Source organism: Cyprinodon variegatus, unplaced genomic scaffold (assembly GCF_000732505.1).
Source record: "Cyprinodon variegatus isolate N-32 unplaced genomic scaffold, C_variegatus-1.0 Scaffold76, whole genome shotgun sequence".
Taxonomy (NCBI): Eukaryota; Metazoa; Chordata; class Actinopteri; order Cyprinodontiformes; family Cyprinodontidae; genus Cyprinodon; species Cyprinodon variegatus.
Window position 1 is genome coordinate 1,013,752 of NW_015150529.1, and position 10,024 is coordinate 1,023,775.

Genomic DNA, 10,024 nt, shown 5'->3' on the forward strand with positions numbered 1-10,024 from the left:
TTCATCTAACAAGCAATCTTGAAATGTTGCTTGTTAGATTTGTCAACAAAGATTTGGGCTTAATAGAGCATTTTAAAATCCATTTTACAATCGATCGATGTGCATTGTCACCTTTGAGCACACCATTTCACCTTTCTTCCAGCAGTCCACGCTTTCTCTGCTTTTTCTCATCATCTCCTCCTTCTTTCCCATCGCCTGGCTGGCCACAGGTTTGCCTGCTGTGTGTAAAAGTAGCAGCAGCAGCAACCCAGACTGACAGCAGCTCTGGAGGTCTTTACCCTACAGTGGGCACTGGTTGGAAATGGACGGTTTCCTGCGTGAATCACGATGTATTTCCTGAGGCCAGTTTTTTTTTTTATTTCAAAAAGAACTGCAATGTACCCGGACAACTACCAGCTCTGCCGTGCTAAAGGTGACGTTTGTGGGCCTGCAGTCAACTGAAAACTTTATTGAGACCATTTGCATAAACAACCAAATCTTCCTTTTGGTCTTTTGTTTTACAAGTTTTTGGTAACTTTTTTTTCTTCTCCTTAAACCAGGCCGGTCCGTGGATCCTCCGTCCATTCGATCTTAATCCTAAAAGAAAAAGGAAGAATAAGGAGAAGCGGCGCAAGTGAATTAGACACCGTCATTAGACAGCATGCAGTAATTTATAAATGTTTTAAATCAGGTTTGGTCCCGATTATCCAGCAGGTGGGTCCGGATCCGTACCACGGTCCACTAATCCGTGACCTCTGGTTTAGAGCTTCTTGCTGCAAACATTAAAAGACCATCATCTGCATACATGGATATTCAAGGAATACATGAGACCAGGTTGTGCATTTCAGATGGTGCTTTTATTGCAATGTGTTGCATTCCCACATTCATAGATGTTATAGATTTGTTAGTCAAAGCATCATTTCCACAAGGTTGGCATCCTAACCTTGGAAATAAAAAGCAAAGGGACCAAATGCACAAGGTGTTTGTGTAGAGAAGTGTGTGTTTGTGTGTGTGTGTGTAAACTTGAGAGCAGCCACGGACATATGAATGAACAAACCTCCGAGTTTGGACTTCCAGTAGACGAAAAAAAAAAAAAAAACAAACGAAAAGAAGAAAAAAAATAATGAAACCAAGAGTTTAGTTTGTCTTATAGCCTCCAGGGCTCTCACTCCCCCGCTGGGACTGGACCCGGCCTGAGACTGATTGTCTACAACATTCCCAAAGAAAAAGGTAGATTTCTTTATATTCACGTTACACACCTGAACGAGAGAGAGCGGGAGGGTCTGAGGGGGTTTTTAAAAGTTCCAGAGAGGAAAAGAAAACACAACATGCATAAAATTCTCCCAGGTGAACACTGTCACTCATATTGTCTTCTAATAGCTGCTCTGATGCCTCTTTTAAAAACAAACTTTACATGAGTTACATGAGTGTTATATACAAAACAGGACAAAAAAAAATGTATATTATATATTTGTCTATGCATTTATATATCTATTTATATTAATTTTTTTACAAAGGGAGAAAGTGGAACCTTGGTCTCTTCTCTTAAAATATCCATAAAATGCATCACCACCCAGAGAAACAACAGTGGCGAATAAGAACCAAACCTTTACTTTAAGTTTTTCACCCAGTCCCAATAAGGCAGCGCTTATAATACTCGACGACTGAGGCTGTAGTGAGGACAGCTTCAAACACCTGCATTGGGAATGAGCTGGAGGTAAAAGAAAACCTTGAAGGGGAGTCCTGGTGGCGCAACAACCTCGAAAAATAAAAAGCCGCGAGGACTCCCGACGAAACAGGAGCAAAGACAGAGAAGACAAAGCGACACGAGTGGTGCGTTGTCGTTTACATCAGTGCACAATCGTTTGGACAGAGTAGAGGTAAGGTCTCACACTTTCCACTGACACAGAGAGAGAGAGAGAGGAAAGCGAAAACGGCCGGGAGCAGGAATGTTCAGAGTTCAAGCCAGAGAGGAGGAGTTTTAAGAGTTCATCTGGAAAAACAGACAACAGCGCAGAAAGGAGAGAGAGGATGTCACCTGAAGAAGAACAGCATAGTTATAACAATAAAACGACAGAGAAAGGAGCTGCTGCGTACGATTTTTAGCTTCTTTTTTTTATATTTCATGATGGCTCCAGTTCTCCACCAAGAACCTGAATTTTTAGGGAACGTGCAACGGCTCTCAAAAGTCTACAAAACTGTGAAAATGCTTCTTTTTTTTTTTGTAATGTAAAAAGAAAAAATAAACAACATCACGATAAACCTCGTTCTGCTCTAATATAACAAATATCCTGTTTGATACAAAATAAAAAAAAAAAACAGTTATCTATTACATTAAATTTGATTAAATGAAAAAAAAAAACCTGAGCTGGAGCTAAACTTGAGCTTTACTTAAAAAAACTATAAGTAAAATCTAATTAAATAAAGGTATAAATCAATAATTAAAAAATTCTAAAGCATTTTAAAAGTCTGCCAGGAGGGATTAAAGACTAACAATTACGGATTTAGTGATTGGTTAAAACCTTAAGCTGAACTTTAAGCCATATCTTCAAAAAGAACAACCTGCCCAACAGTGAAACAAAGTGGTGGCAGTATGATGGTGTGTGGTCGCTTTTCTTCAAAGTGAAATGAGATTGTTTTTCATAAACGGTTTTAGAGAAAACTTTCAGATGCTCTAGATAAAGACGTAAACTTAATTTCCGCACCAAAGTGGGTCGAAGTTTTAATTAAAAACCAAACAAAGCGAGGATAGAAATAAAATGTCCAAAACCAAGGCTGGAAAGCTGTGGAGATGTCTTCAGGTTCTGGAGAACTTCCCAAGATAGAGGATCTAAATAAACACAGATCTAATAGACACTGAAATAAATCAAAAGGTCTTATTTAAATGTACCGTATTTTCCAGACTAAAGAGCGCACCTCACTATAAGCCTGCTAGCATGTTCTTGTTGAAAATGAAAATTAGCCCCTTATTCTTTTATTTCCGACTTTGACTTCCCCGTCTGCCGCTTAGAAAACATCAACAGAGACGCTGCATTTTTTAAAGAGTGGGAAACAAGTTCTGGCTTATAGTCTGGAAAATAGTCGTTGAAGGGTGCAGAAACTAAATAATACAGATTTTTATCATTTATTTATATTCCTCACAGCATATGTTTTGTTTATTTTTTGTGGATGAATGTAAAACGAACTTTTTTTTAAAGAATTGATGGTTGTATAACTGTTTTTAAATGACGTGGCATTTTAACCGAGCTTCATACACTTTTGGGCGCCGACTGCTCAACAAATGCTGATCCGTTTCATGGCCTTTTTCACCCAGAGCGGATCCGGATACATAAAGTGCAGAATTAGATTGTATTTGCAAATTCCTGGGATAATCTGATTAATCTACATGTGCAAAAAAAAAGAAAAAAAAAAAAGGTATTTTCTAGAGTAAAAATGTGTTTTTGTTTTTCCTTCCTTATTTAAAAAAACAACCCCTGGATAACAAGGTCATCGTTAAACAGCATATATGCATTTATTCATATATTTATATATATTATATACACACAGGAGGCACCTTAAGTTTGGTATAAAGTATTCGGCGGGGGGTGAGACTGAAAGCTGATAGGTCAGCAAGCATGGGATTTTTTTTTCCACCTTTAAATGAATGGCTTAGTGTTGTTCCAGTGTTACTTCTACTTTAAAAATGAGGAAATGTTTAAGTAAGGTGCATAGCTAATGGTTGCAATGTTTATTTCCTTTTTTTTTTTTTTCCTGTAAACACGTGATAGCACTTCGGGATTAAAAAACACGGCATCGGCAGAGTCGAAACTGAGCAAACTTTGGGACATCGCAGGTTCTGAATGCTGATAGGCCACTCTGATGATCTGATGAGACGGATTTAAGATTTAAGACAGAAAAATGAAAATAAAGGAGCATGCAGAGAGACGAAGGAAACGAAATAGAGCCGCTACATTATGTGTTGTCCAGTGACGACGAGGTTTGCATATGAAATCCGTTAAACACGTTGAAGCTTTGGTCTTTTTTTTTTTTTTTTTACTATTGAGGGATGAATTAAAATGTTAAAAAATAAAAACCAGACAGATCAGTCATAAATTCAACAATGCTTCTCAATGCTAAAAAACCAAGGCTCCACTCTCCCAGCTCTGCTGAACCATTTGCGTCAACAGAGGAAAATTAAATAATATGGCCTTTTTTTTTTTCTTCTTCTTCTTTTAAATTAACCCGTACAAAAAGCCAGTCCACACCGCTTCTCTCTCTCTCTATCTCTTTCTCTCAGTAAAATCACATTCAGCAGTCGCTTTAAAAAAACAAAACAAAAAACAACAACCAATCTCTGGCATAGTTTATCTGAATAAAACACCCACAGGTAACTGTGCAGGGTCTGAAAGAGTCCGAAGAGGAACTGAACAGGACATCGTCGTCCGTTTCCATCTCAGAGAGAACACCAGATATACAGTATTACACACTCACACTTCATGTACAAACATACATCATCTTCAAAACCAAAGTAAAAAGGTAGAAAAATAAAAACATGACAAAGGCGAGTAGTTATTTACCACAAACTCGGAGCTAGTTTTTTTTTGTGTTTTTTTTTTACTCTGTCGATTCTGAACAAATATGCATTCACATTTCTGTTATTTACATTAACATGAGACAAACATTACAAAACCTGGTACCTGCGCGCTGTAGTGAGGAAGGAGGGACTGCTTTTTGCACTGAAAGGCTTTTGCATAAAGAAACATTTTTGCCTTTTTTCAGCTTTTCGGGTGTATTTGGCATTTTTTGTTGTTGATGTCTTTGCTGCAGGGTGAAATTCTCCATCTATAATCCGGGTTTGTAGAGGAGGCCTTTCGCATGCAGGAAAGATGTAAAGAGGAAGAGGAGCTATGCTGTGTGTGTGTAGAAATATCTCAGCAATAAAAAAATAAATAAATCTCCAACTAACTGATCTGCTGCACAATTCAGGAGCTACAAATAGGTTTAGGAACTGCAAAAAGTGATGTTTTAAAGATGGCCCATTTGTTGCATGTTAATTGATTTTAGTTGCAAACAGCTTTGGGATGATTTGGCCTCATCTGCAAGTTTAATCCACGCCTGAGGACGCCAGCCTTTTGCATCATTTCATCAGAGATGTGTTTTTAAATAACGGCTTACATAAATGAATATGTTTTTATGCTGGTTTATTTGCATGGTGGTGCGCTTTGTGTAGCTTCTGGCTTTTCTTTCAGGACAAACTGAGAGGTTTTCATAAACTGCTAAATAAAAAAAATACAGAATATGCTTGATTATTCATGGAGTCAATTTATCTCAAACGTGGGTCTATTTTTCGGTTATTTTCTTTTTTTTTTTTTTGGTTTTTTTTTTCTTTAACTTTTCCCAGTTCCGGGGAACTTGGTTTCCTTTTTGCTTTTACCCCTTCCCTTTGGGGAGCAGTGGGCTGCCATTTTGCGGCGCCTGGGGAGCAGTGTGGGGTTTAGGGTCTTTCCTTCTGATCTTGCAGTTTCTGAAGAGATATTTCTTATCTATGCAGCAGACTTCCTGATGGGAGAAAAAAAACATATTTTTTAAAAGTATTTTGTAAACAGAAGATTTTATTTGTACCTGTGTACAGAGAATCCAGAGATTCTTAGAGGTTGTGTTTTGCATTGCCAAGTTTTTGTTTTTATAGAAGTTAACAGGAGGAATGAGGTAAAAAAGAACAAGTCAAAGAAAAACAGTGCCCCCTGCTGTTCAGGAGCATAAACCTAGATCTGCTTAAACCAACAAGATATTTTGGATTTTTATGTTACCAAAATCATTATCACCCCTACTGGTGAAACGGTGTTACTACGGCATTTCTGTGCGATATAGCAGCTGATTAAGATGCTGATTTTCATAAAAAAAAAAAAAATTTAATTAGATGAATCGGCCTTGTTTTAAAACCATGCAGTACCATGGTAACTCTAAAGCGCCTCATTCTGGCCTACTGGAGTTATTACACGTTTCTGTTGTTTTGCATATATTTTTTTCTTTGAGCGGATGAAAAATATTTAAAATCTATCCAGAAGCTGTAGAACATAGTGACCAAAAGAGAACCTGACTCACTGAGCTCACATCCACAGCAGAGCTGAGCACAAAGTGGTTCCTACATCACACAGCATCGCTGGAGGAGTTAGCAGGTGAAATGCCCACTTGACCTGTGAACGCTCTGTGACTTATTCGTGTTTTATAAGGGGGGAAATAATAAATCACCAAATTAGTATCAGACATGAGATGGAACTGGATTAAAAGTTCAAATTTTACTGAGCGGATAAAAAAAGAAAGGTGAATTTCTGAATGTGGGGTCTGCATTGAATGTGAAACCTCTCACCGCCAATCCATCAGCACAGAAAGGCAGAGAAATAAATAATAATGCATGAAAACTGTTCATTTTCCACAGGATCTCTGGATGCTTCCTGATTAAATTCAATCCTGATAGAAAGTGAAACCTTTGGGTTTGGTTCTGTCGTCTGTTTTAAGATATTTACTCCGCAACAATTTTATCATAAAGCATTAAGAGGCGACGTCTCAGCAGGGAGTTTATAGATTTGTGCATAACAAAAGTTTTTTTTTTTCTTATTTTAAATCTGTATTGGTTATGGAGAGACAGTGTAGGACCGATCAACAGTAGTTACAGAAAACTGTACATGTGAGCAGCCAGAGGAGTGATGTGCTCATAGGCGGATGGAGATGAATTCCTGACTAGATCAACAGTTTTAAAAGGAGGATATTATCTTTTTTTTTTTTCCAAAGCTTGATTCAAATTCCAGAAAACTTTAAATCATTCATCAATCACATCTTTGTTAGAAGTTCTAACGCTAAAGCCTCTATTTAAATTTCATTATATATGGGAACAATAATGGAAAGCGCATCGTTGGCTGCAGCGACAAGCGGCAAACAATGCGACTTGAGCTATAATTATCATTTTTATACAACTGTTACAGACAAATGTGCTGTTTTTGTACACAAAAATAGGAGAAAGCAAAAAAAAAAAAAACATAACGGCTAACTAGCTCCCTGAAATAAAAAAAAAGAAATAAAAGAAATAAAACTACGTTTGTAAAAAGGGAGCCATTTCCAACATTTTTTTACTTTTTTTTCTTTTTTTTCTTTTTTTTTAAGTCAAATTGTGTTTAGAATTTCACATTTTTAGAAGCTGGAATAACTTCTTCCTCCACTGCAACATGAAGCTGTGTCACAATATGCCAGAAAAAAAAAAATAATCTCAAAAATGAGCAGACATTATTAGAACTAATTAAAAACTAAGAAAAACAAACCAAAAATAAATGAATCCAATCACATTATACAGAGTTTTGCCTCTTCTGAGTATTCAATTAATTACACTTTTTTTGTTTTTTTTGTCCAAAAGAAAAGCAGTTACAAGAGAACAGGTTAGCTCACCTCCAAAGTCTTTGTCCTTCTGTAATGTACAAATACTACCCGCCTGCATGGTGCACGTGGCAAACAACACTGATAGGCTGAGAGAAACCGTGAAGACACAAAGAGAAAGAGAGGAGCAGAGGAGGAACCCTGCCGGGCCTCCCCGTATTCACATCTGCTGAGGTGAGGCTAAAATGTGATGGACAAGACAGTTAAATAATCATAACAGTCTGTTTTTATACTCTGATAGAAATAAAAATAAAAGACATAAAAGGTTCAAAACTGAGCAGCATCCCCTCTGACTCCCGTCCTTCCATCCATTCATCCAATCCGTACGCCCTGGTTGATGTCAAAGCTTGTTCTGGAGGTCATGATGAAGATGATAACGACGGAGAGAGCAGAAAATTTTATAAACAATCCAACCCAAAACATAAAAATAGAATAGAAAAATACACAGGAGTAGAAGAAAAAAAAATAATAATAAAAGAGGAAGAAGAAGAAGAAGCAGAGCTTGGGACAAACTCACACTTCCACCAGGCACTGCAGCAGATAGAGAGGAACAGTCCCAGAACCAGCTGATACTGAGCTTCTATCTCACAATGCCGCTGAGGTCTGAAACCTTAACATTCCCACATCGCTGAGAGACAGAGATAGATAGATGGTAGAAAGAACGACAAACGCAAAGGAAATCAAATAGCCAGAGGTGGCTGCTGATGTGCGGGACACCCCCCCAACGCCGCCGACCCGTCATCCAAGCAGGAAAAAGAAGTGAAAGAGAGAGAAAGGTCGGCCCTGATTCGACAGTGACGGAAAAAAATAATTGGCAAATCTACAATGACGTCGCATTTTTTTTCCTCCTGGGTCAGGAAGCAGGAAGTAGGTCACCGAGAAATGAGCAGCAAGACAACACTGCCTTCATTAGGCTGAGGCAGACAGACAGGTTGTCAGACAGATTAGACAGGCAGGTTTAAATAACACCGCTGCTCCTACTGACGCTCTTTAAGTCCTGGACTGGTAAAGTTACCAGAACTGAACCCCCACCCACCCCCCCACAGACAGCCGCACCTCCACACCTCCTTACGCTGCGAGCGGCCTGTCCTTCTATCCGTTCGTCCGAAAGTGAGACAGAGACAGCGAAAGGTCTGCCCTCCGAGGAAGAGGAGGAGGCGATGAAGACGTGAGAGGGAGCAAAGGAGCTGACGGGATGGGAGGGGGAGGGTGTCACTCAGTGAGGAGCTGCTGGAGGAGGCTCTTCTGCTGGGCCTGGCTGCTCTGCGAGCCCTGCGGCCCGGGGCCCTTCTGGGGGCCCGCAGCCCCGATGGAGCCCTGGTTCAGGTAGGAGTCGCTGCCGACAAGGTTCACAGTGCACTGGACGTCCGCGAACACCTGAACCTGCTGCACCTGCAGAGACAGAAGAATAAACCGGACTGAGTTCTGTAAAAACTGCCCCTACTGAAGGTCACCATCAAAATATTTAACTTTTAAATGTTTAGATGACTGATAAATATAAACCTCTATGACTTTTATTATTATTAATTAATGAACCAAAGTAAAGATTGTACCACAAGGAGAAATTCAAATTCCTTGTTTAAATCTGAAAAGTGTGGCATTGAGCTTTATGTATTCCACCTGAGTTAAAGCTAGAACCATGTTTCTCTGTGATTCAGTGTTTCTGGTGGAGCAACCATGGCTATCAGGCTGTAATGCTACGTTCACACCTAAAGCAGCAAAGGCAGCAGGAGCAGCTAGTTTACATGCAAAGTTAATGGTCGACGTGCATCAAGGTGCAGCAAAACATCCTGCACCGCGTTTAGAGGAGCAAGAGCGGCGCATCTGAGCAGCTGAAGCAGCGCGTCGTGAGCGTTTGAGCATCTGACGCGTGGAACAAGCTGCAAATGCAGCAGCTGTTGGACGCACCACATCAACCAATCAGAGAAGCTGATCTGGGAGCTGGCAGGGAGAGAGATACATCGCTGATGATACAGCTCACTATGGTCACTCATCTGAAACAGTTTATTAACTCCTAAATTAACTTAAAATGCTGAAATCTGCCAGCAAAACGTTCACTTTTATGATCCTGACGCCTGCAGTTTGGATTACGTACATGAAAAAAGGCCTTCCAGCTGCCGTGGCAAACCGTGAAGAGACGACCGCGCCATAGGCTTCTGTTGAATAGGCTTCCTAGTGACAGTGCACCACCGGTGCAAATAATATTTGAAGGCAGGATGGTAATCTGGATGAACTGACTGCACAGATGGAGTTTTCAGGTGGACTTTCTCGCTGAATAACATATTAAAACTACTTTATTCCCACTGATCATAGCATATATAGCCGCCATTGGCAAAGAGATGATAGGGTGGCTCCGCCCAACGTGCATCAGACCCACTTTTTCACTGTGCATCTGGAGCAGCAAAGATGCTTCAGCCGCGCGTCAGAACTAAACTTGTACAAGCATCAAAAATGAAGCAGCACGCATTTTTTTGCTGCTCTTGCTGCTTGTGGTGTGAACGTAGCATAATTGCTACCAGGTAGGAACACAGACAGACACTAGATGGCGCTAGAGCGCCTGCCCTTATTCCTCTGAACAAAAAAAAGTGTAATATTTTTATTTATTAATATTTTTCACAGCATACTGTTTTGCAGAAAC

At 39.6% G+C, this 10,024-nt stretch overlaps 1 protein-coding gene across 1 annotated transcript in view; it reads right to left on the bottom strand.

The window, feature by feature from the left end:
• Positions 1 to 8,522: 8,522 nt before the first annotated feature.
• Positions 8,523 to 10,024, bottom strand: part of ncoa1 (nuclear receptor coactivator 1) — a 49,864-nt gene continuing 48,362 nt past the window's right edge. Inside the window, exon 19 of the mRNA XM_015372818.1 lies at positions 8,523 to 8,778. Within this exon, the coding sequence (XP_015228304.1) occupies positions 8,599 to 8,778 (180 nt within the window). The 3' untranslated portion in view covers positions 8,523 to 8,598. The remainder of the gene's footprint in view (positions 8,779 to 10,024) is intronic.